At 39.1% G+C, this 27,039-nt stretch overlaps 1 protein-coding gene across 1 annotated transcript in view; it reads right to left on the reverse strand.

The window, feature by feature from the left end:
* Positions 1 to 27,039, reverse strand: part of VAV3 (vav guanine nucleotide exchange factor 3) — a 353,383-nt gene that overhangs the window by 179,696 nt on the left and 146,648 nt on the right. Inside the window, exons 3-9 of the mRNA XM_039254969.1 lie at positions 17,368 to 17,426; positions 15,112 to 15,177; positions 8,632 to 8,740; positions 6,825 to 6,917; positions 5,111 to 5,179; positions 2,555 to 2,658; positions 1,032 to 1,131 (exon numbers count right to left, since the gene is read on the reverse strand). Of these exons, the coding sequence (XP_039110900.1) occupies positions 1,032 to 1,131; positions 2,555 to 2,658; positions 5,111 to 5,179; positions 6,825 to 6,917; positions 8,632 to 8,740; positions 15,112 to 15,177; positions 17,368 to 17,426 (600 nt within the window). The remainder of the gene's footprint in view (positions 1 to 1,031; positions 1,132 to 2,554; positions 2,659 to 5,110; positions 5,180 to 6,824; positions 6,918 to 8,631; positions 8,741 to 15,111; positions 15,178 to 17,367; positions 17,427 to 27,039) is intronic.

Genomic DNA, 27,039 nt, shown 5'->3' on the forward strand with positions numbered 1-27,039 from the left:
AACTTCCAGATTTATTTTCCATTGTTACCATGTGCTGTTTATTCTGGCCTCCTCTCCATTTCTCAGACTTTTCCAGATTCGTCCGGTCAGTCATGCTTATCTGTTCAGAATATCTCCAGGGAATCTCACCTGTCAAGACTCACCCCATTCCCTTGGGGACCTACATCAAATACTACCTCTTCAGAGAAAACTTCCACATTCTACCTGTACTGAAGTGATCACTCAATCTCACTCATGGAGTGTTATCAACTACTGCTTGTCACATACAACTTAATCCTATTTGTGTCTGTCCTGTCTTCCTTCTTATGAGCAATATCCATGCCCTTCTTGTAACACCTGATCCTAAATGTCTTACATTTTTAATAAACATTTTTAATCTGCATGTACATTATCTCACATATATCTTACTTATCCTGTATCTCTTTCTACCTAGGTGACCTTGAGCAAATTACTCAATCTCTCTCTGAATCTCAGGTTTCTCATCCATAAAAGAAGAAAATTAATTGTATGTATCTCAGAGTTATGAGGACCTAATGACATAACACATGTGAAACACAAAGCCAGAAGTCTCAGAGTTTACTATTATTACTGCCATATTATTTTATAGAGCTAGCTATTAAGATATTTTATAAAGCTGACATGAAATTATACTTAGAATACATGGGGAAATTTACTGTTGCACTAATCTTGCCATGAAATAGATCTATTTTTTCTTCTTTTTTTATTTGAGTATAGTCTACATACAGCATTACATAAGTTTCAGGTGTACAGCTTGGTGATTTGACAACTTCATACATGATGCTATGTTCACCACAAGTGCACCTACCCTCTGTCTCATTACATCCCTATTACAATATCACTCACTGTATTCCTTAGGCTGTGCCTTTTATTTCCGGGAGTTATTTTTTTCCATAACTAGAAGCCTGGAAATCCTTCTCCCCTTCACCCATTTTGCCCATTCCCCCCTCCCCTTCCCTTGATTTTCTATTTATCTTACTTTATTTCATAAGCAAACAAAAAATAATCAGTACCTCTAACTTCAGTTTTACATCTTCTTTTGTCTTAGAAATGTTGTCTAAACTAGAGATGGCCGACTCCACTCCACTACAGTATTGCCCATAAATAACCAACCTGAAAGGGAAGAAGAGGAGAAATTTGTAGGACAAAATAGCATGAATAAAGTGGAAGGGGAAGAGGCAGAATTACCATCTATTTAAAGTCACAGTTAGGGAGAATCAAAGCAAATCTTATCTCTAACTACCTAGGTGACCCTGGGTAAACTACTCTCATCTCTCCAAACCTCTGCTTCCTTACTTCCTTTTTAACACAAATCATACACAGACATAGAATGAGGGTCACCTGTAATATGCTATTAAAAGGACTAATTTTTATTTCTGAATTTGAATTAATTCCCCATACATTTTTTCAGTAGGTAGATTTTACAAACTGGCTTAATAACTGTTTATGCTGAGTACACATGAATATCACAAAAACAAAATTAAAATTTTCAGTTTATATTCCTATTAAAGATCAACATCTGTTTATGCACACTCAGAAACAGTTTTGCCTTATACTACAATTTTATTGTCATCACTAGTCATGACTCCACTCATTAATAAACCTCCTAGTCTTTCCTACTTTTTAATTAAGGAAAACACAATATCTGAAAATTGGGATTGGAGGAGAGACCTGAAGTGTGCTGGGTGGAAGATACCTTGAACTGCATGGAATCAGCCTGCTTCCAGAAGGGTAGCTCTGGACTAATAGAGATACTTTGCAGAGAGGTTGGGTAACTGTTTCTTTTAACTCTCCATGGGGGGAAAAACCCCACTAATGAGTTCATGTTTATCTAACTGTTGTTGATGCAAAACAATTCATTAGCCACTTGTTAGTCAGCAGCAGGAACTATGGTGCCTGATTTTAAGAGAATGATATTTTAAGTGACATTCCTTGGTACTTTCATTCATGTGAGTTCAGAAGAGGTTTGTTTTTTTAGAAAGGGAAACTGCCTTTAGCTGTGAATCTAATAATCTTAAATGGAGAATTATAAAATATTAGAGTTGGAACAAGCACTAGGCACCTGCTAATCTTCCCCTAAAACCTAACATTTACAAATGGAAAAAAGGAGTCTCAGAGAATTAAAATGACTTCCTGAAACCTACAGAACTCAAGAGGTAAAAGGTCGATAACCTGAATCTTCTGACTTGCAAAGCAAACATCTGGATCCTTTTTTTTTCCCTCCTTTTTCCTGATACACATACAGAACACTACCACCCTGAGGTTAACAGTCCCATATTTTAGTTACTGCCCAGGTAGTAGCTTAAGGGACAGTAGAAATAGCTATTTATAAGCAATTTTACTTTTTTTTTTTTTTTTAATCAGCTTCATGCCTAATGTGTTGAATTCATTACCCTGAGATCAAGACCTAAGCTTAGATGGAGAGTCAGACTTTTAACTGACTCTTGAACCAACCAGGTGCTTCCCAGGGGAATTTTAATACTAACCCTCACTATAATTACTAACTGATAACACAAAATTTAAAGTTAAAAGTTACCTTTCCTTGTAGTTAATGAAAACTTGATATAAGTTCTGGTCATTTTTATTTACAATGGAATCATGAATCTCTTGCATTAGGTTCCGATGAACTTTTACAAGTTCCTTAAGGAAAAAAATGTCAAAAGAAATTAGAAATCAGGACCCTCCCCCCAAAAAATCACCCCAAACCTAAAATCCCTACTGTTGCTAGACTTGTCATTTAAGGAAATGTAATGCCTTCAACCTATAAACCTGCTACTAGGAATAAAGAAAAGAGGAAGTGGAGGGGAGGAAGGGAGAAGAGAGAGAGAAAAAGGAAGGTAGGAGAAGGAGAGAGAAGGAGAGGGAAGAAGACAAGTCACGTGCATGAGAAACAGCAACTTCAGATCTGACTGGAACTCTCAGTGTCCTGTTGGAAAAAGAATTATCTCACTACTTATTAAAGGGTAATTTATTCCTTGTATAAAAATATGTACAGCTCATTTTCATTATAATCACTTTAATTTTTTAAATAAAACTATCCAAGTGCTTAATGTTTTATTGACGGGATAAAGTAATGATTCATGTCCTTGGGACATAAAAATGTAGATTTGTACTTTGGTCAATTAGTAGTGTCCTGGTGCTAACCATAATCACACTAAATTACTTGAAACCAGACTACTCACAGCATAAATAAAGAGCAGATAAGTTGTACTAGGCAGTTTACTAGAGCAACTCAGAAGTCACAATTCCACTTTTTTCCTGATAAGCAAGTCATTTTCAGTCAGTAAATACATGTCACAGCCAGAAAATGAAGAAATTCTAATCAAGGTGCCAATTCTCGCATTATCTTTTCCCTCTACCTTGGTGACACACTGACTTCACAGCATGCCCTTTCCTCAGTGGGGTGGAAAGGAAATAGGAATATGCTGGCCCTGTCACTTTCTTGAAGACCATGGAAAAGCCTTAAAATTAAGGACTGTCAAAGGAGTCCTAAGTTACAGTGACCGTATTAAGGTGGTTCGAGATCCTCATCTTCCTAGACTGTGTGATTTGCTTTATGCTAAATGTTCATCTGATATTGTGACCTTTTTCTTCCTGCTAGGCTACAAATCAATGAGAATGTCTTCATTGGCCAGAATCGGGGATGCAGGTAAGATAAGCAAGCCTGTGCATAAAAGCTTATATAGTGTATACCTAAGCTGTATATTAAGATCCAAGGCAGTTTTGGAAGTTTAAGAATTTGAATGTTGCCTAATATGACCTCGCCTGGCATAGCATTTGGTTTCTTTCTTTTTTAAAAAAAAATTTTTTTAACATTTTATTTATTTCTGAGAGAGAGAGGGAGAGACAGCATGAGCAGGGGAGGGTCAGAGATAGAGGGAGACACAGAATCTAAAGCAGGTTCCAGGCTTTGAGCTGTAAGCACAGAGACCGTGGGGTTCAAACCCACAAACCATGAGATCATGACCTGAGCCGAAGTTGGATGCCTAATCGACTGAGCCACCCAGGCACCCTAGCATTTGGTTTGCTTCAATGCTTCTGTGTAACTATCCTTTAAGGATTATAAGATCATTGTAAGGTGCTCTGAAACCCAAAATGTGTACATAAATATGAAAAAAACAAACTCACAAATAACCACTAAGATGGATTTTTAAATCATGTGTAGTGTATTTCCGAAATGGGAATTAAGGTTAGTACAACTGAAAGCAGAAGCAGAAAGCACCAGAGAATAGAGGCCAAGAAAGTGGAGGAAATGAACGCCTTCAGGACAGTGTCTATAGGAGGAGGCTGAGGGGCTGCTGGAGCAGCAGCGCAGGGAGACGGACAGGAGGCTCCCACAAGACAAAGTGACAGTGGCACCAGGGGTTATTTAACTAAGACAACCTCTTCTTGACAAACAGTTAAGGATAATTCATGAATCTTATCCATGTGTTTTCAGCTTGCATTCTGAGGGACTTTGAAGATATGACACATCCCTAATTTCTAGAAAATAAGGATATAAGAACTGAAGAGGCAAAAAAGAGTTCAAATTCTTTTTATTTTTAAAAATTTTTTAAATTTATTTTTTAAGTTGATTTATTTACTTTGAGAAAAAGCAAGCAAGCTGGTGAGGGGAAGATCTTAAGCAGGCTTCACACTGCCAACGTGGAACCTGTTGTGGGGCTCGAACCTGCGAACCATGACATCATGGCCTGAACCAAAATCCGGAGTTGGATGCTCAATCAACTGAGCCATCCAAGATAGTTAAAATTCTTTTTTGTTTTGATTTTTTTTTTTTTTTTAATTCTTAACAGAGACAGAGACAAAGCATGAGGGGGGAGGGCCACAGAGAGAGGGAGACACAGAATCCGAAGCAGGCTCCAGGCTCTGAACTGTCAGTACAGAGCCCAACACAGGGCTCGAACTCATGAACCGTGAGACCATGACCTGAGCTAAAGTCGGCTGCTTAACCGACTGAGCCACCCAGGAGCGCCCACGACAGTTAAAATTCTTAAAGAATACAGGAGAATGTTAAAATAGGAATCTGGAACCCAATAACATGACTGAGATTTTATAAATACACCACAATTTTAGCTAGCATATTTTTACTTACAGGAATGTTGATGAATACTGAATCAAACTCTGCTGCTGTCAGAAATCTTTTTAGTGGTGCCATGAAATACTACAAGGATAGAACAGAGAAATAATTAAGCACAACTTATCCTAATCTATATAACAGGTTTCATCAACAAATGATCAATATTTATTAAAAGTTTCTATCTTAAAGATTTATACTTAAACAGACCTATAAATACATAAACACAAGTTAATATATTTAAAGCATAAAATAAAAGGTTTAGGGAATAAATACTTCTGAAATTAATAAAAAAAGAACACTATCGGCTGACTTGGCAAAAAAATGGCAATATTTTGGAGATACAGGACTGATAAGAAAATACTCTCAAATGCCTTGATCATCTGCTTCATTCCTCGAGAACGTGAATTCCTGGCCTATCATATCTCCTTCCATCACGACTCCCAGGTCTGTTCTTGGCAACCTCAGCATCTGTGCAGATAATCCTTCCAATAGCTTGGTCTTTTAGATCCTTAACTGCCAGCAATCTTGTGCTCCATCCTAGCTCAGCTCTCTACTCTGGAGGTCATATCCCAAGACCTTCTCATTGTCAACAACGGCACAGGCTTGACAGCATTAATTTCAAGTCATCAACTCTCTGATCACTACCTCCCACCTTTGCAGCGCATTCAGTACCACTGACCTTATAAGCCAGTGTGTAATGATATGGCCCCATCTATTTGTCAACCTTTCCCCTTAATGCCAGCCTCATATATCCAACTCCCTCCTCAGCACAGCCCCTTGGAAGCTAATAGGTATTGCAAATATAGACTGTCCCAACAGATTCATGATTCCCAAATCTGTCCTCTTTATCTGAGTAACCGTCTTCACCACTCATGCAACTATTTATGCTATAACCCTAACATTCTTGACTGCTCCTTTTCCCATATATCCTTCATCTAATTCATCACCTAATCCCCTCAGCTCTACTTTCAAAATTTATCCAGAATGTGACCATTCCTTATCAGCTCTACAAATACCACCACCATGTTCTGCCAATCTGATTGTTGCAATATCCTTCTAACTTTCCTCCCCAAAAGTCAGAGTAAACTGTGAGAAAACTTCACATTAGATCCTATCACTTCTACTCACACACTCCAGCTTTGAGCGAGGTGTCCTCTATGCCCCCTATGTGATGCGGTGACTCACTAGCAATTCGCTCTCCCTGCTTCTCTTCCCTCATGCTGCTTTAGCCACCTGGGCTGCTACTCCTTGAAACATGCTAAACACGATCTCATCTGAGGGCCTTTCTCCCAGGAACTGTCGTCTCTGGGATGTTGGCATGGCTCTCTTCCTCAATCCCCTCAGCTGTCTGCTAAAATGTGATCTTATCAAAGAGGCCTTCCATTACCACTTTCTATAAAATAATCCCACATCACTCTCTGTCCTCTTTCCTGGACTGGTTTTTCTTCCGAGAATTGATCACCGCCTGGCACACTTACTTGCTTAAATTACAAACACTCCCACGAGAGAGAAAGTGTCACAAGAAGCAGAGTTTTACTGTGTTTATTGCTATATGCTCAGTGCCTAGCAGAGTGCCATTCAGACACTAAGAAATCAGTAACTAGCTGTGGAATGAATAAATCTGCTTGTTCTACTGAAAACTAGAAAGCACACAGTAGATACACTGAATCTCATATATGAATTATAAAATGCACTATTTGGGCATCAAAAATAACACTCGACAACTTACTTTTTCTATTGACTCCAATGTTTCTGTGTATTTTTCTTCTGTTTGCTTAATTTCTGCTAGGCAGCAACTTCGTATGTCATTTTCTGGACATTTCTGCAGTAAGAGTTTTCAAAACAAATTATTTTATCAAACATGTGTATTAATCTCTCTGGTAGTACATAGAGCTCAAAACTACTGATTTTCTTAAGCTTTTCATTTTAATAAAACACAACTGAAAGATTTATTGCATTTAAGAAGTATCTGTTTTTAAAATTTTGGACATTGTAAATAAGTTCTAAATAATTAAAAATAAACTTCTGAGTATAGACCCTCTCTATACTGAAAAAAAACCTCTTTCATTATAAATGTTATTTATGTTGGAAACATCCCACATGCTAATATAGTTTTGTTAAAGTAAAGTGTACTTTACAAGTGCTGTAGAAATACTTGCAAAATAATAAAAGGACCTTTGATAAATAAAATCTTAAAATACCTTTAAGAATTAACATGCTGGGGTTTGGCTCTTCACTACATGCTAAGACTGGGGGTAGTAGAGCATAATATGAAGATCGAAGATCAGGTAGAACTGGGCGCAAGTACCAGTTTTTCTGTTCTTAGCTAGTTATTGTGAATAAGTTACTTATTTTCTCCATGTCTGTTTTCTCATCCACAAAACAGTGAGAATTACAGTTCTAACCCCAAGGAACTGTAAATGAGATATCCTGATAGAGCACCCAGGACCATGAGGAGCAAACCAGAAAGGCCCTCACGCATTTAAATGATCATTGCCCTTAACCCTGCCCGGTATAAACAACCCAGCACTGTCAGCTGAATGAGGACTGTCCTTGGGAGACACTCACGAGTCTGCTGGTACCCCAAGCAGATGATAATTATAGCAGATACAGGTGACACTCTGTCATCTAAAAATACTGCCCCAGTCAGCCTATCAGCTCACACAGTGGGTTAAAGCTCATTCATTACCAAACACAGGCCAGGTAACTTATTCTATCCCACAGAAGCTACTTTCCCTCTCAGGGGCACTGGACAACTCACCAGCCTTTTAGTAAAGCCAAGATTACAAAGAGGGCTGAGGAAATTCATCAAAGCACTAAAAACACCTATCCTACCACCCAGCTGATGAGAAAAGGGTTTTGTATAAAAAAAAAAAAAAAAAAAAAAGATTAGTAAAAGACTACATGACTGACCATTTGTTTGTTTCAAATTATAGGTGAAAAAATAATTCAGAGTAATTCTTTCTGAATGTTTTAGATATTCTGGTGGCAGGTTAACCTTTGTGCATGCATACTGACTATGACAATATCTGAAACTAAGTTTGTGAAACAGTAAAAATGCTAGGAATGAAATGCTATAACGAACAAAAAATACCTCTTATCAACCCAACAAATATGAAAAAATATTCTTTAACATATATATTATGCTACATCAAATTTAAAGATTAAACTGCTTTGAAAGAGAAGATTTCCCTTCATGATAACACTTCACAATTCCCTGAATTTATGTTCTATTGCCACTTGGTCACTATTTAGCTGGGTGGCATGTCATTTCTGAGACTTGCTTTGCTTACAAGTAGAATACAAGGACTAGATCAAAGATTCCCTTTGGTTCTTTTGAACTATAAAATGCCAGGTGTATGTGTTTCCAAATGCAATAAATCATGATTACATAGTTAAAAGCCAGCAAACGTAAAAAGAAAACAAAAGCCCATTCCATCAGAAGTTACATAATTATATTAATTAGTCTTGCAAGGAATCACTTTTCTAATAAAATACTCAAAGTAACTTTAACAATAAGGCAAGTGAGATCCTACAGCTTGATGTGCTTCCTCTGCTTTCATTAAGTCCTCATAGACTTCTCCACCTTCATCTTCCCCATAAACGCAGTCGTAGAGACCTTCTTCATCTTCCACATGGGTTTCACTACAACAAAGAGTAGGATACCCAGGTCATTTTCTATCATGCTGTAAATTTAATAGCTACATAGAGGCTAGCAGAAAACTCAGAGAAGAAAGAAAACGTAATTCATGTCAAGAGTCAAAGGGCTTTACATTACAACTCTTTCCCTCCTAATGAAAATAATGCCAAACCACAGAATCCACCCAGGATGGCAGTGACAGCTAACATTCACTGGCTATTTACAATGTACAAGCACATAAATGATCACTCTCCACACAAGACCTCCCGTAGCTGGCCCAGGCTCAGTATTCACTACCTGTGTTATCAGGTAAGCATTACTGTTTGATCCCTAAAAGACGTCAGGAAACTGAGAGAACAAAAGGTTATTTGACTTGCCTGTGAAAACACAGCTGGTCTGTTGCAGATCCAGTTTAAAACAGAGTCTTACTCTAAATGTTTTCATTACTCTATCATATTGCCCCCATTTTTCCTATTTCAAGGCCTGAGGTTGATCAAATATATTAATGGGTACAACATGGGGAACACAGGGGAGTTGGGGACAATCTCATAGTTTATAAATGGTCTTTTAAAAGCATTAGTTTCAGGACACATGGGTGGCTCAGTCAGGGAAGCATCTAACTCTTGACTGCGGCTCAGGTCATGATCTCACGGTTCTTGAGATCAAGCCCTTGCGTTGGCCTCTGCACCATCAGCATAAAACCTACTTGGGATTCTCTCTACCCCCCCTCCCACTTGTTCCCTTCCTCCTCCCAAAATAAATAAACTTAAAAAAAATAAAAGCATCAGTTTCCACAGAGTTATTACTGTCAGTACCTAGTGCAGTGGTTTTCCAACCACGCTCCATCCAGTCCACTCAGAGGGTATCCTCAGGTCCCCCAGTCATCCAGATCCTACTATAATCTGTTTTATTTGCCTGTTTCCTGTTTACAGAAATTATTCCAAGGCCACAAGGCATTTTTAAATACCATTTGAAATCAGCTGGTCTCCCGACAGTTGAAAACCATCCCAATTTTTAAGGCTTCTGTGAATGCTTATGAAGTAACTGACTGATGTATCTCTTAAATCCTTCTTATGAGATTGTAAACCCACTCACTCAAAGTAGAAATTGTTCTACCCATCACATGTTTTGTTACTACTCCTTAAGTGTTCCCTTTCAGTTCAAGACTTTTATATAGAGCTGCTATTCACTAATAACCCCAAAGAATTGAGATTAATACATTTAGACATGTTAGAAAGAAGCATCAACCTTTCTCTGAAAAAAAAAAAAAAAAAAATTCAGCTCCTTCAATACTGCCAGCCCTTCCACCTATCCTGGGCCTGTGCAGACAGGACCTTATAAATTGATATGTATGAAAATAAGAACACTGTAAATGTCACTCCACAACTTGGAGCATTTTTCAAAATAGACAACCTTGTGATTGAACCTATGTTGTCATGGATTATTTGGAAGCATGTGATAGGAATGAACTGTTTCAAACACCCAGAAGAAAGAAAGGTGCCTTAAGGGAGGTTCATCTGGTAGTCAGAGGACATTAACAAATATGTCAGTGAACTCTGCTCTCAGAAAAATTTGTTCTAGGGTTAGCTGCCCACCCAACCACTCACTCAAGACATTTTCTCAGAACCTATTGAGGTCCAGACTCTTCAGTGCTAAGAATGCATAGATCAAGAAGATCTGAGAACTCTCCCATAGTCTAGTGTAGCCAACAGCGCATGAACACATAATTCTAGAAGTACAACAGAGCAGATGAATGCAAGATGTAGGAGCAAGGGAAAGAGTAAGAGTACCTCTGACTATAGAAGTCCAGGAAGGCTTCACAACAGATATTACGTCTGAACAGGATCTTGAATGTATTTCTTTATTTAATAGGTATTTGCTAAATAAATACTACCATGTTCCAGGAGATATGGCTGTACACTAGGCAGACACGGTTTCTGCCCTCAGAAGTGACACATACTCAGTGAAAAAAGGAGAAGGACATTCCGGACAAAGGACACCAACATGTCCAAAGGCAAAAGCTATTAAGAGCCCAGCAACATCATGAGTGGGATCTCATTCAGTTAAGCGAATGTGACCCCCAGAGGGAAGAGCTAAAATCAACCTGAGAAAGGCAGTAAACCCTGTAAGCTCAATCTTACCTGGGCATTTGGGACGCAAGAGGTGGCTTTATATAGCAGTTGAGTGGAGGGAGCAAGAAGACAGTAAGTCCTGAAATGTGTCAGGTGCAGTCACCCAGACGTGGTGACCAGTCAGGATTAGGGAGAAAGGGGAAAGGAATGAAGGATGCCACTGAACTTGCTACTTTGTAAAACTGGGCAGATGGTAAGTCACTAGGTAATTCCAGAATTTCCATACTGAGGATCTGAGACAGGCAATCCAAGCAGGTAACGGGGGAGAGTTCAACTGGTCTGAAAACTTTCAATAACACATCAAAGGATAGGAAGGTTTGGAGAATCTATGACTGAGCTAGGAAATGAAGGAGCAGGTTCTGCATCAAAGGGGACCCTGTTCAATAAGAAGAGAGGCTGTGAAACACATTTCTCTGCTACTCCCAATCCCAGCTCCACTGCCTTTGACCACCTCCCAAGAACCCCCCCACCAAAACACCTCATCTTGCTTAAGTGTTGCCTTTGACTATTTCCAGTGAGGGCAGAGGCACATACTATATGAATACACACAGATTTTTCTTTAAGAATTGTAGGAGATAGGGCACCTAGAGCACAAGCAACAAGATCTAAAAATAAACAAATGGGACTGCATCAAACTAGCAAGTTTCTGCACAGCAAAAGAAACCATCAACAAAGTGAAAAGGCAACCTATGGAATAGGAAAAAATATTTACAAACCATCTATCTGATAAGCAAGTCATACAACTTAAAAATAACAAAATAACCTCATTAAAAAATAGGCAAAGGATATGAGTAGACATTTCTCCAAAGAAGATATATGAAGGGCCAACAGGTACATGAAAAGATGCCCAACATCACTAGTCATTACAAAAATTCAAGTTAAAACCACAATGTGATACAGCCCCATGCCTGTTAGAATGGCCACCATCAGAAGACAAGAGATAAATGTTGGCATGGATGTGCAGAAAAGAACCCTCATGCGCTGTCGGCGGGTTTGTAAATTGGTGCAGTCACTGTGGAAAAAAGTATGGAAGTTCTTCAAAAATATTAAAAATAGAAATACCATATGATCCAGCAATTCCACTTCTGGGAATACAGCCAAAGGAAACAAAAACACTAGCTCATAATGATATCTGTACCCTCATGTGCAGAGCAACATTCAGAATAACCAAGACATAGAAACAACCTAAGTGTCCACTGATGGAAGAATGGATGAGGATGTTGTGGTAGGTGTGTGTGTATATGTATGTATGTATGTACATATGTGTGTGTGTATACATACACACTGCAGTATTATTCAGCAAAAAGAAAAAGAGGAAATTTTTTTGCAATAACATGGATGGACCATGAGGGCATTACACTGAATGATATAAGATAGAGAAAGCCAAACACTGTGTGATCTCACTCATATGTGGAATCCAAAACAAAAACAACACCACACAAAAACCTCATAGAAAGAGGAGATCAGACTTGGTGGGGTCAGAAGTGGAAGACGGGAAGGACATTGGGGCAGGGGGGAGGGAATATTTGGAGAAGGTGATTAAAAGGTATAAACTTCCAGCAATAAGGTAAGTACATAAGAGAGATGGAATGTTCAACAGGATGACTACAGCTAACACTGCTGCATGGTATACGGAAAAGTTGTTAGGAATGTAAACCTTAAGAATTTTCATTACAAGGAGAATTTTTTTTTTTTTACCTTTTCTTCTTTCTTTTCTTTTAATTATATCTATGTAAGATGACAGGCATTAGCTGACCCTACTGTGGCAATCACTTCATGATATATGTAAATAAACCATATACTGTACTCCTTAACTTACACAAGGATGTATTTCAATTATTTCTCAACAAAACTAGAACAAAATTTTTTTAAGAATTGTAGAAGAGACACACATGCAATTGTGTGCATGCATATGCACTCACACACAGTCTCAAGATTGGGCTAGAATGGTTTGGGTTTTGTTACATTCAATATCACACTAAGGGAGCTTTTCCTGCTAACAGTTTGGTCAGTAATTCCTGACTGCATAAAATGAAGCTGGGGCGAGCCCGGAAGGACAACTATGATTCTTCCAGTGGTCAACATATCAACAATAATCTACATTATTTCTCCCACATCCAGGCCATCTATATATGGGGTTGAGTGACACCCTGGTCATCAAAGCAGAAAAACTAAAGACACTGTGCCACCTAGCCACATCATACCTTCTCCATCCCATCCTGTGTCTGCTTCTCTCCATGTGAGAAGAGAATGATTCCCCTTGCAGTGGAGAATAGGCCAGTGTTTGTTCCAGGGGCTTCCCTTAGGGTGATTCACCCCCAAAAGTCAGAGTTAAGGATACGAGCCAGAGAGATGATAACAAAGCTAAGACTCAAAACCGAGGTGTCATAGCAAACTCAAAAGCCAGCACCTGCAGGAATCACCCTATTTAGACCTTCCACCACCAGATGGAAAGTTGAAGCAGGCTGCATCTCACAGAACATGAGCTGCTATCTCAGAACAGCTGCCTCAGGAGCCCAGGTTTCTCCAAACTTATCTAGGGATGCACCCTCCCAAGGTCTATCCTGACATCCACACAGCAAGCTTGGAAAAGTAGTAGGTATAAGCGCCAATTGCTGAGGCTCAAAAAAGAACATCATGATAGCTCTAGAAATAATACATGCTTCCTAACATTTTAAGGGATTTGATTATATTACCTAGTGACCTTACAGTCACTTTAGCCAAGACTGTAGCCAATTCAATGAGATGGTCAGTATCAATCTTGCTCAAGATCAGTGAGATCTTGGAGGTGTTAAGAAGAGGTAAGAAACATGCAAGTGCCACCCATCCTGGGAAGAGCTGCTGGCTGGCCATCCCAGGGTCTCCTGTCAGCACTCTCCACTGCTCTTCCACAGCAAGTTCTCAGACAGGCAATTCAGGATGCTTCCAGAGGTCACTGCTCGGAGAAAGAACCTCAGCTCTGGAGTAAGAAACGTTTGGGTTCAAATTCAAAGACTAAAATTTACTAGCTTTCTGACCTTCAGCTTTCCACGATTCAGTTTTCTCCTTCAAAAGCTGGGATACTATAAACAACCTCATCATGGGTGGTTATAACCAACACAAGATCATGCATGCAACATGGTTATGGGCTCTCAATAAGCTTGTATTTATACAACTAAACAGCTTGGGCCTGAAGCATAATGCCGGCAAACAGTAGATGCTTAATGCAATTCTGCTTAGTCATCCAGAAAATAAATATTTATCAAGGACCTGCTCTTCACCAGATGCTGTGTGAAGTTCTAGAACAATAGCCTAGAACAAGGTCAAGTCCCTGATCTCACGAAGTTGACCTTCAAATGAGGACATGGACAACAAATGAAGCAAACAAAGAAGGTCTTGGGCAGTAGTGAGTGCCTTAAAACCACAGAGCTAGGTAAGGGACTGACAGCAATTTCAGATGGGGTAGTCAGGAAGGCCTCTCTGTGGAGAGACATCCAAGCAAAGATGGGAAAGGTGACAGAAGTCAGCCACAGAAGAAGCAAATGCAAAGGTCTCACAGCAAGAACAAGCTTGGAATGCTCGTGTATTAGGATGGATGAATTTCCACAGAACCTGAATCCCTCCTGGAGCATAAGCTATGTCTTATTATAATTCTTTGCAAACAAGCCTGATCTTTGTCATTAGTTCCTTGAGGGGTGGGGATCATGTCTTATATTTATTTGTAATCTGCACAAGTCACTCAATCAGCAGAAGATAATCAGGTGCAAAGGCCTTTTTGCCTCTCTTGACTGTTAAATAATAAAACCCGAAAGGATTCTCTGTGCAGAACAAACACCATCTAATGAAACTCCCTGAATAACGCCAGCCCACACTAATCTCGCCCTTCCTTGAACTGACAAAGCATGCACTATCTGCCCTACAATTCCAGTAGTAGATCCTATTTCTCTTTGTCCTTCATCCTTAATTGCCTCCCTCTGTTTCATCCACCACCTCTAGTACGCCTTTGAGAAACGTCCAAATTTGACTTCATTGCAGTCTGTTTCCTTTACTCGTCATAGGGACTGGCATGGTGCCGGGCACGCAGCATAAACTACAAATTCTCTCGTGAAGCTTTCCATCACTAGCCTGAGGTGAATTCTTACACATCTTAATCATTATTAAGCCACTTTTCCACTTCAGAAAGCTATCTTAACATCCACGGTTAAAATCCACAAAGGGTGCAAAAATTGGCAGTGGTTTAATTTTTCTGAAGATGCCCAACATACTCTATTAAATCAGGAAGGCCTTTGTAGATGTCTTCATCATTAACACTTTCTTCTGTTGGGAAGGGCCTGGGAGAGAGGAGGGGGGAGAAAAGGCTGAAATTAGCAATAAGGCCAGGCATTTACCTGTCATTGAATTCATGAGCTCAGCTGCCACCAAAGTGGTCAGGTCAGTCACCATGTGTAACACAACATCCCAGGCATCCCCCAAAGTGCCTGTCCTGTGGCTGCACAGGGAATCCCCCAGGGGGCCTGGGGCACCTGCTACCCCAAATTATCTGGAGCAATTACTACTGGTCACTGCAGTCACCTGAGCAGCTGTGGACACGCTAATGTGCTCATCTGATGTGCCCCTCGCGCGCCACTTACCTGCAGGCTTACTGCACTACAGCCACTGCAGCTCTCCAGTTCAGGGAACAGGCAGCTGTCCATGTACCCTGGCCACGGCACTCTCTTTTCACCTACAGAATCTGATCTGACTTACAGACAGTTTGGTAACAATCATCCTTGCATGACTCAGCTTGCCAAATATAGATAAAAGTTATTAGAAGACCAAAATATTGTGCCCTTTATATATGATCAATTCTTACAGAATTCTCTACTCGGAACAATAAATTTTCCTTTATTGGATAAATGACCAAACCAAGAGTTTAGGGAGAGTTTCTTTGTTCTCTATTAAAAGAAAAACACTTTCATTTATCCCCTAATTCGTAGCCACTGACTTCCTTTGCCTACTATACTATGAACTTTTTTCGTAACACCGACATAATGCCCAAGTGCATGTCTAATACAAGCATAATTATACTATCATGCCAAAAGTTTTACTTTCTTTACATGCAGCCAGCAGGTCGTTTCATAAAAATAAGAGGGTCCATCAAGATAATAAGTGAGCACTAAGTAATTGATAACTATATTTAAGACTGAAAAGCAGATTTTCACATTGGTTTATGTATTAATTTAATACTTAAGACATTTAAGGAACCTACATTTTTCAAGTAAATTAAAATGTGTGAGAAATGCGAAAGTTTCAAATAGTTTTTTTTTTTTTAAATGAATTCAGGCACATTTGATTATGCTCTTATACCAAACCCACTGTAGAAAAATTTATAGGTAAGAATTAAGAAGGAAAGAAAAACCTTCTAATATATATCCTTTCAGAATCAAATGTGCATAAATACATCAAAAGAGTATCAGGGCGATTCAAAATCTGTTTACATATAATGACTTAAAATATATATTAACATGGAAAGATGAATCATGCAGAGCAAATCGCAAGGTGTTGAACATGTATCCAGCCTAGAGATTACTACTTAGGAAGCTGCCAAAGTCACAGCCCATTTCCAAAAAAGGATCCACAGGGTACCCTCCCTGAAGTCACTGGGCTTTGTATCTAGGGAAGGGGCTGCCGAGTTACTGCTGGTCAGTCCTGTAAGATGTGCTTATCTTCCTTAAAACCTGAATGTGAGCTGGACATAGAAAAATGGAAGCAACAGAGGTAGAGAGACAGCATCACAGAGGCCCATAATGGCTGGAGAATAAGATATGAACCTCTGAGGAAACAAAGCAAAAATTGAAATCCGTTCCATATCCATGTGACCTACCTGTGTAGCCACTGAAACCTTCTCTGTATTGCTAATGTTACTAACAATACCATTTTCTGGCTGACCTAACTTGAGAATATAGTAAACAGAAAAAGTCCAGCATGACATACATGTCTACAATATTTCCATACTTACTGACTGCATAATACTCCATGGCACAGAGATGGCATAATTAATTTAACCTATTTACTTCCATGTTTTCCACTTAGTGCCAATCCTCAACACACATCCTTGTACACATTATTTTTTTTTATTTGTCTGATTTACTTTTTGAACTCTTAAAAGTTTTGAGTTATTGTTATGGACTGTAGGAAATAAATGTACTACAACATCTTTTAAAGTACGTATTTACTTGAGCATTTCTGTTTGTTTTGATGAATCGTATAATGAAATGAAATCTTGGAGAAAATTAAGAAAACAAAGAACCGTATTGGTAACAGTCAATAGTGAATTGACAATGATGTTTAGCTAAAGTATCTTATTCAACTCTATAAATACGTTCTTCCTTGATCGATTAATTTCAAATGTGCATTAGGCACTTAGATACCAGGCACTGTGCACGCATGAATGAGATGTGGACCCTGTATGCAAAGTGCTTTATAAATAGTAACCATTCAGTAAATAATCATTACATTGGACAAAGTTGAATCAAGCTTACCTGATTCCTGTGGCCAACGCTATAGGCGTGCGAGAAAGTCGTGATAGTGTTTCTATAACCTGAAATAAAAAGAAAGTTAATTGGCCACGTATTTTGAGAAAGATTTTTTTTTTCAAAAAATAATCTTACAATCTAATATTAACAATGGCAGCAGAAACGTAAATTTGCAGATGCCAACAAAAGTGCAGAATGGGAAGAGCTGTTTCTGAGAATTAAAAACTCCTGGGTTATAATCTAGTCCCTTCTTTAACTGTGTAATTCTGCAGATTATTAAGCATTTGGCTTAGTTTCCTTATCATTAAAGCAAGGCGTTAGATGAGGGAATACTAAAGGTCTTCTATCTCCACTTCTACAGTATCTGAAAGATCTTGTAAAGCTGTGCTGTCCAAGTATAGTAGCCACTGGCCACACAGACAAGCTATTTAAATTTACACTCATTAAAAATTAAAAGACAGGGGAGCCTGGGTGGCTCAGTTGGTTCAGCATTTGACTTCAGCTCCGGTCATGATCTCATGGTTCATGGGTTCGAGCCCCGCGTCAGACTCTGTGCTGACGCCTGAAGCTGTTTCAGATTCTGTGTCTCCCTCTCTCTCTGACCCTTCCCTGCTCATCCTGTCTCTCTCTCAGAAATAAATAAAAAAAAACATTAAAAAAATTTTTTTAATAAAATAAAATTTAAGTTTCTTAGTTGTACTAGCCATATTTCAAGTGCCCAGTAGCTACGTGTGGCTAGCGGCTACTGTACTGCATTACATAGACATCAAACATGTCCATCATCACAGAGTTCTACTGGAAAGTGCACTATATAGCCAAGTGGTTTAGAGCATAGGCTTCTGAGCTAGATCACAGGAGTTCAAATTCTGGCTTCTGTTTCATTACCCCACGAACCTCCAGTGAATTGCCTAACTAACCTGGGCTTCAGTTTTCTCATCTGGATACTGCCTATAATCATAGTTAGCTTATTAATAATCATCAGGTTACTATAAGAATTAGATAATACATGAAAAGTGTTTAAGTGATGGCTATTCTTTATAATTGCTAACTTTAAGAAAATTACATTATTCTCAGTATTTTCAGAAAGAGAGTTTCCTAAACCCTTGATATCTGTATTTTAATACTTACTTTGGTACCTATACCTAAATGTGTCTGCCATAGTCTTAGAACCGAGCAATTTACCCCTCCTTGCCACTTGCCACTTTCACACCTAAGATCATCTCGCTCAAAGACTCAATGGTGAACCCAAAGAGCTAAAATGCATTTTTCTCATGAAACCTACTTCTATGATAACAGATATAATTTGTCCTCTCAAACCGAAACACAATTTAAAGAGGTTCTTCTATTAGTCCTATTCAAATTGAGGGGGGGAGGGCAAAAATCTCTCTCTAAGCTGAAGTAATCTTCTAATTCCTCAGTTCAAATACAGAGACCTAACAGCAGTGTCTCAGAACTCCACAGAAGTCTCTCAAGAGTATTAGCCACACATATACCTATCTCTTTCCTACTTCAGGAGGAAGTATACTGCTGCAGTTATAAACATACAGCTCTGGAGTAAGAATACGTGGTTGAGCCCCAGCTCATTAGATTTTCGCTAAGCTCACCTTTCCTAAGCTCCATAAAATGTGGGTAGTGACAGCGAACTACCAGCCTCCTCATGGAATTACTGAAAAGATTAAATGAGATAACGCCCAAATGATTATCTCAATAAATGTGAACTTTTATTTTACAAAATCATCATATACAAATAAAATTTAATTGAAAGACTATGCAATTTCTTCTTGGTTTAACCTTTTTTTGAACATTTGATATGAAAGCAAGACACAACCAGCTACATAAAACTAGGTATCAATTAATTCCCTATAGTAAAGATAAAGGCATCTTCAGCGAAACTGCAAATTCAGAAGATCATGAATGAACAAATAAGTTTATCAAAATAAGTTGATTCAAAATAAAAATAACCATTTGCTCAACTTCCAAAATTATGTATTCCTCAGAGTAACGTCTAGCTTTTGGAAGATTCTGGAATAATCTGAGTAGTGTTTAGACTAATGAATTAATGATACTGTCAAATTTTAGCATCAGCCTTATCCTGATGCACACTGTTTTGAAGCTGTGGAATGAAATCTGCTTCTATTTTACACTATGGTCCCAGCATTGCCATTACTCAGTAAGAAGAAAAACAGGAATAGACAGCATCACTATTATGTGCTTTACATAACATATTTCACTACTGCTATTTTACAGTATAATAGAAATATGTTTTATTCTTGGGGATGTTTTCTATAATAATTACAACCCATCCCTATCTAAAACTTGTAGTTTCAGTTTTGCATACAATTGTCCACCAGGGGGAGCCAAAAGACAGTACATCACTTTAGTCCTATATTACATGTTTATGAAGCACAAACGTTTCTGAAAATCAACAAGATGAAACCAACTCCTAATATTTACTTAAAAGTATTACTTCTTACCACTCAGTAATAGAAAAATAAAGTTACAAATTCAGTGGATAAGAAGGATGGAAGAATAATACATAGCACGTCTTAAAGTAAATCTCTCAGGACCATCTCTCAGTTTTGTGTCTATCTGATGGTACATCAAGTTCATCCATTAATTCTAAGTTTAGCCAAAGCAAATAAGACTGTTTAGTCAATGTAGTGTTTTTAGAACAGTGTGTATTCTATAAAGGTGGAGCGTATCCGGATTTGGAATAGACAAGTATAAAAATTAATGCCGGATTCTCCTGCCATTAGAAACATTCATTCAAGAATATTTACAAAAGAAAATATCCCCAAGGACAGTAAGGCTATTTTCCCTGAAATTTGCTGATTTCTAAATTGTTACCTCAACATAATATGAAATTACAGACATGAACTCACAAAGGGGTAACTAGTCAGAACATTTACAAGTCAAGAGGCCAACAACCAACTACTAAATCCATGTTATTCCTGTTTCTTAAGAAGAGTGGCATTTGTAAAGAAATTAAAATATTTCCGGATAATACAAGTAACATTTACTGTGGGAGGAAGGTGGAAGAAGTAAGAAGGGTTTCTGTACACTTGCTTTAGAGGATGGATTAGATCCCAGAATCTAAGGAGGATCACTGATACAATTTAAGAAGGAAGATACACAGGTCAAAACTGCATTTTTAGAAGATCACTCAGCACAGTGATGGGTAAACAGGTAGAAGGACATGGGATACAGACAAGGGGCCATGAGACCTAGTAGAGGGGTTTCTCCATCATCCAGGTGAGAAATGAGAAATCTAAGCCAGCAGCCATTGAGATAGAGAAGAGGTACGTCAGAGTATTCCTAGAGTATTTAGGAACAGTGGTTGATGTGTTGTGGAGGCAAAGTAAAGAAGAACCCAGGACGATCTGGATAAACCTTTGAAGTACAGAGGTGGTCAGCTCCAAAACCGTCTACTGGGACGCCCTCATTCTGTGTCTCTCCTCATGGCTGACCATGTCCATCCTGAATTCAGACAGGCCGTTCCCTCCACCGCGGCCTTCTCGGACATCTCCCACTCCAATCGGGGTCCTTTGTGTTCCTGGTGTTCCTGTAGGACAGAACTCCACCCTCATACCGATCACCTTCGCAGTTTAAAATATCTGAAAAGGACTCATGTTTATTTTGTCAAGTTTAAATAACACGGCAACACGCAGAAGTTGTCCCCCACAGCCACCACACACAACTCTGCCTAAAGGGGACCAACGCTAACACTCTGGTGGGACTCTTGCCCAATTTTGTTCCCTTTTCTTCATGATTATTATTTTAGGTAATATGTTCCTATTATACAGACTTTTCTACAACCAGAGTTTGTCATTTAACAGCATATCCCAGATAGTTGTGTCAACACACAGACCTACTTCATTCACCTTAACGCGCACAACATGTCAGCATATGAATATAACAATGATTTAACCATTCTCCTACCAATGAGCTTTTTCAACATGCGCCTACTAGAACAACGTTGGAATTAACATCTTTGCCAATTATCTTTTCAATTGTGTTTCGGTATTTCTATAGGAAAGATTCTTAAACAAGATGAGGGTGTCAAAAGTATCACCACTGCTCTTCGAAAACTTTTTACAAATTTATACACCCCTGAAGAGTATATTAAGAATGTTAACAAGGCATTCTAATGACCTGTTTACTGTCTTTCTCTCCCTTCAACAACGAAAAACACCTCAAGGTCAGGGAACTTGAACTGCTTCTTCACTGTTCCATTTTTACCACCTAGCTCACAGCCGAGGTCATAACAACCACTTAACATGAAAATATTTGTTGCTCGAACAAATGAATGACTAATACTTACCTTGCAAAATTGTTGTGAGGATTGGGGATAATATGTGTAAAGACAGATAAAGAGCTTAACCTGGCACAAGCAAGGAATGAATGAATAATTGAAGAAGGAGCCCATTATGAAAATTAAATATTAAATATGAGAAAGTATTGCCTCTCTCCTCAAATCTAGAGGCAGCATACATAGTGGCAACCCCCTCCCATCAAATTTCTCCCCCTAATGGTGATTTTAATTTAGTTTGAGCTCTCTATTTTTACCAACCCCATTAGGAAGTTTAAAAGCCATGAAAGTTTTCAATAAGAGAACTGGAAACTAATAGAGAGACCAATTTTAACTATTCTCTTCATGATACCTTTGAGAAAATTACTTTCTGCTTACCCAGTATATTCATGCTGTTGATAATGTAGTTTGTAATTAAAACAAGTCATCCATGCAAAAGCAGTAAGTAAGTTACTTCTAAGTTCCTGAGTTAAGGAAGCCATGACCGTAGACAATAACCACAGAGAACCATAGGGACCAGCACACACATCTGCCAAAAAAAAAGTGCTAATTAACTGTGGATTTATCTACTTGAGGTCTCCATCTAGAAGTTTTACCTCTTAAGCCTCTCCCTGGGGCGCCTGGGTGGTTCAGTCAGTTAAGCATCTGACTCTTGATTTCGGCTTAGGTCATGATCTCACTGTTTGTGGGTTCAAGCCCCACACCAGGCTCTGAGCTGATAGCACAGAGCCTGCTTGAGATCCTCTTTCCCTCTCTCTCTCTCTCTCTGTCCTTCCCCTGCTAATGCTCTCTCAAAATAAACTTAAAAAAAAAAATATATATATATATATATATATTTTTTTTTTTTAAACCCTCTCCATGATCCAGTGGAAAGGCTATTATCAAAATTCATGGACAGGGAGTTAAATTCAATAGGAGTTCCCAGGGAAGTGACCTTTACAGGGAGGTGGGCTCTACAAGCCAATATGGTGGCTGTAGACTTGAACCCCAAATGCAAGACAAGCTTAAGTCACTCAAAGCTCTGCATCATTGCAGCGCCAGACCATCAAGTTATCATCCAGCAGCTGAAACTAAAGCAGGAACACCGCATCAGTTCTTCCAGGCTCAGAGAAAATGCCCCATGCAGTCATCGAGGAAAGGCTCAGAGGACATAACTCAGACTGTGGCCTGGGAGTGCTGGACTGACCAATTCAGACAGGAGCATAAGGCTTATAGACTCAGTCAGGTGCAACCCAGAGGCAGCCCAGAGACCTGGTATTACCCAAGCAACCCAGACACCAGACTCTCAGACAAAGAAGCCTAATTCTAAACCCAACCAGATGGTGATGATCAGACTAATATATTTTACCTTAAGCCTCCTAGGAAATCAACAGACCTCATTATCTTAATTTTCTTTGCAATTCTAATTTCACACAGTAAATTGCCCCATTAAGATACACTGCAGCTTAGTGTCATTTCTAGCAGTACATTTTAGATCTTTCCTAAAACACCTGGTTGTTTCTTTGAAGGCTGTAGGATGCTGCTGGCAAATGTCTGGACCACCTCCCCTAAGGGCAAAGCAAAGTGGAATAGCCACATAAGATGAACTGTACAATATTTCTGTATCAAGATTATGCACCATGAGAAATGAAACTGAAGTAGACAAAAGAGTATCTACGTAGGTGAAGTGTTTCCAAATTATGCATAGTTTGTGCAGGCCTTGGTAATGACCATAAGAGTAAGAATTAGTCTATACTTACTGTTTTGAAACTTCAAAAGTAAAGTCCTAAGAAAAAAAGAACCTCCCTTTAGGAAAGTCATACACTGACCTGGTTAGGAGCACAAGCTTAAGACTCAGATGTTCTGATGGGGATTGAAGAGTTCACTAATCATGGTGAGCACTGAATAATGTATAGAACCGTCAAATCACTATTTGTATACCTGAAACTAATGTAACACTGTATGTTAACTATACTAGAATTAAAATTAAAAACTTAATTTAAAAATCTGCCCAGCAGCTATTTTAACTCTTCAAATGTTGCTTAAAAAAAAAAAAGATTCCAATGTTCTGAGTTGGAATCTCAAGTAGATGCTCTATGCCTTAGCTCCTTTAACCTCTCTGTAAAATGCATATAAAGGGATGTTCCATACTTCTACTTTCTAATGCCATCGCAGTCACCATCATCATAAGTAAAATAAGATGTGGTCTTTGCAAAGCACTTCAGAAAATACAATGTGAAATATCTATCTCAAGTTAGTACAGGATATAAAACAAAGCTTTCCAATGACTATGCACACATCTAATAGGTTATACCTCTGTTCAAGTACACGAGGGCCAGTGTTTGCTAATACTTTCCAACAGTCACTAAGCTTATCTGACTATAGCATTCGTTATGTTCCCAAAAAAAAAAGATTGTGGATGGTAAATTTTTTCCCCTATTTATGCATTTTCTGCTCTCATGTAATTAATTTTCCATATAAATATTCAGAAAACAAATGAAAACAAAAACTCCTGTCACGTAAAAGTAACTCTAAGAGCCCAAAAACAATCACATGTGACCTTACCAAAATGTTAAAAAGTCCCATGCCTAGTTAACTCATGAAGATAACACATAATAAGAAGCATAATCATATACAGTTCACATAGAATTTAAAAAGCTCTAAGAAGTGACAGTACAAAGGGATGAGCTTAGAGAAGCTTTAGCATATATCTCTCCATAATCTCCATGACCTCCATGACTCACTGCCTCAAATATAAAAATCTATGTAAGTAGACTGTCACTTAATAGCAATTTTAAGATAAGTCCTTTAGCTAAACCTCACCCCCAACCATAGGGTCACATCTCCCAACTCCATCCTATACAGAAATTTTAAAGCTGCATTTTATTCAGTGGTTCTTAATTATTTTAAACCATAGCTCCCTCTGAAGTATGTTGAAAGTCCTCAGTCTTTTCCTCAGAGGTGGATGGGACCTGTGTGTGTGTGTGTGTGTGTGTTTGTGTGTGTGTGTGTGTGTGTGTATTAATATACACATAAGTATATACAACTCTGCATTTCAAGAAATCCAGGAATCTCTTGAAGACCATTCATGGATTTCCTAGATTCTTGTTCAACCCCCTTTGCCTACAAGGAAACCAAGGTCCAGCAAAACTAACTAGCTTCTTATGGGCCAAATAGCCAATAGCAGAATTGGCGTCATAACCCAGGTCCCCTCTCTTCTGTCCCGACTACTTATCTTTCTACTTTACCATGCTGCGTATAAATCCCCTGAATTTATTCAGTGAACATCTACTGAACATCCACTATAGGCTAGCTATACCCGATACATTCCACATGTTAAGGTAACAAAATGGAGATTACATACTTCCCCCTTTCAAAAAACCCACCATCTGGGGCGCCTGGGTGGCTTAGTCGGTTAAGCATCCGACTTTCACTTAGGTCATGATCTCGCAGTTCGTGGGTTCGAGCCCCGCGTCGGGCTCTGTGCTGACTGCCAGCTCAGAGCCTGGAGCCTGTTTCGGAGTCTGTGTCTCCCTCTCTCTCTGACCCTCCCCTGCTCACACTGTCTCTCTCTCCTAGAAATAAATAAAAATATTAAAAAAAAAAAACCCACCATCTACTGGGAGGGAAAGAGCATATAGGTAGTAAGCGAAAACACAGAGCTGGTATTACAAAGAACACCTGCAGCCTGAAGGAGAAAGCAAGGCCAGCTGTCTCCCTCGGCCTGAAGGCTAGAGCAAGGAGGGCTCAAAAGGCTTTTTAGAAAAGGTGATCCTAGAATACATCTTTAAAGGCAACTGGGAATTTCCCTGACTCTGTCTGCAGGTTAATAGAGAATTACCACCCTTGACCCACCCACTCCAGTGACAACACTTGCCTATTGTACCTTACTGTCTGAGAAGCCTCCTGTAGTTGCCATTTCCTGAATAGTATTTTTCTTACAGTATTTTGTAGGCTCCAAGAGATGACGTCATTAAGCAATTTTTTTTTTAAACCAAACAGACCTGCACTTGTCTCCTGATCCATTTCTACACCACCATGGTCTTGCTGTCTCTGCATTCTTGGCTTCTGAGCTCTGCACCTCTCAGACCCCAGAGTACTTTTCTTTCAAACCTGCTTATTACCCCCCTATGCCCAGTGAGCCCACAGGCTCACTCCTGTCCCTCACCTGGCCACACACTGGGAAAACTTTCAGACCTGTACTTCTTCACATTGCACACTGAATTCCTATAATTTCTTCCTTTTCCATCTCTCTGAGATCCAACTCCTTTTTTCCACGTCTCTGGCTTAGCACAAGCTCTACTTCTTACTTCGATTACTGGAACAGCCTTCCAATTTGTCTCCCCACCTTCAGTTTCACTCTCCTCAAACCCGTCTTCTACTTGGCTATCATGCAGGCTGTGATGCTTTGCAACTGGCCATGTCATACACCACTACCAACTCCACATCTGCCTTGGAATTCGTAAATGTTACTCCTCATAACGAGATGAAATTATCAGCACTCAGGAGTCTTCAGTGGATCGGATACATTCCCTATGCCCTTTCAGCCTCACCCTACTCTCTCCATATTTTCCATGTCCAGCCCTGCTCAACCACAAGGCTTGCTGTGCTCCAGAGAGATTCCAGAACCTTTCATATAAACCCAGCAGAGCATAAAATTCATATTACTACAATTCACAGATGGTGTCAAAAGAAAAATATTTATACTACAGCACAGGCAGAAAAAAGGCAAACTGGCACCAGCATTGTTAATTTTCTCACACGAAGTAAAAGAGGCTGTTAATAACTTTTCCTATACACGGTTTGAGCCATCTCCTGGGTCCAAACAACCGAGATGAAATCTGGGATGCAGCAGTGCAGAGTTAGCTGTCTAGAAGCACAACGTTTAGTTAAAAATCAGAACAAATGCAGATATTCACTGCTTCTCCTAAATTCATACTGGTGTGTTGCAGTACGTTGAACATGGGAGGCAGATAATAAAGAATTCAATTGTTTGCACACAACTGTAAAAGAAATGCTTTAGTTTTGAAAACATGACCATATTTGCAAATAATTCCCTGCCTTTAAGCAAAGATATGCTCCACAAAGACTACGTGGTCATTTTATTTTTTTATAGTTTATTGTCAAGTTGGTTTCCATATAACACTCAGTGCTCATCCCAACAAGTGCCCTCCTCCATGCCCATTACCCCTCTCCCCCTCTCCCCTACCCCCAACAGCCCTCAGTTTGTTCTCAGTATTCAAGAGTCTGTCATGGTTTGCCTCCCTCCCTCTCCCCAACTATTTTTCCCCTTCCCCATGGTCCTCTGTTAAGTTTCTCCTACTCTACATATGAGTCAAAACATATGATATTTGTCCTTCTCTGCCTGACTTATTTCGCTCAGCAGAACA

This window comes from Hyaena hyaena, unplaced genomic scaffold (genome assembly GCF_003009895.1).
Source record: "Hyaena hyaena isolate Hyena2069 unplaced genomic scaffold, ASM300989v1 scaffold_504, whole genome shotgun sequence".
NCBI classification, from domain to species: Eukaryota; Metazoa; Chordata; class Mammalia; order Carnivora; family Hyaenidae; genus Hyaena; species Hyaena hyaena.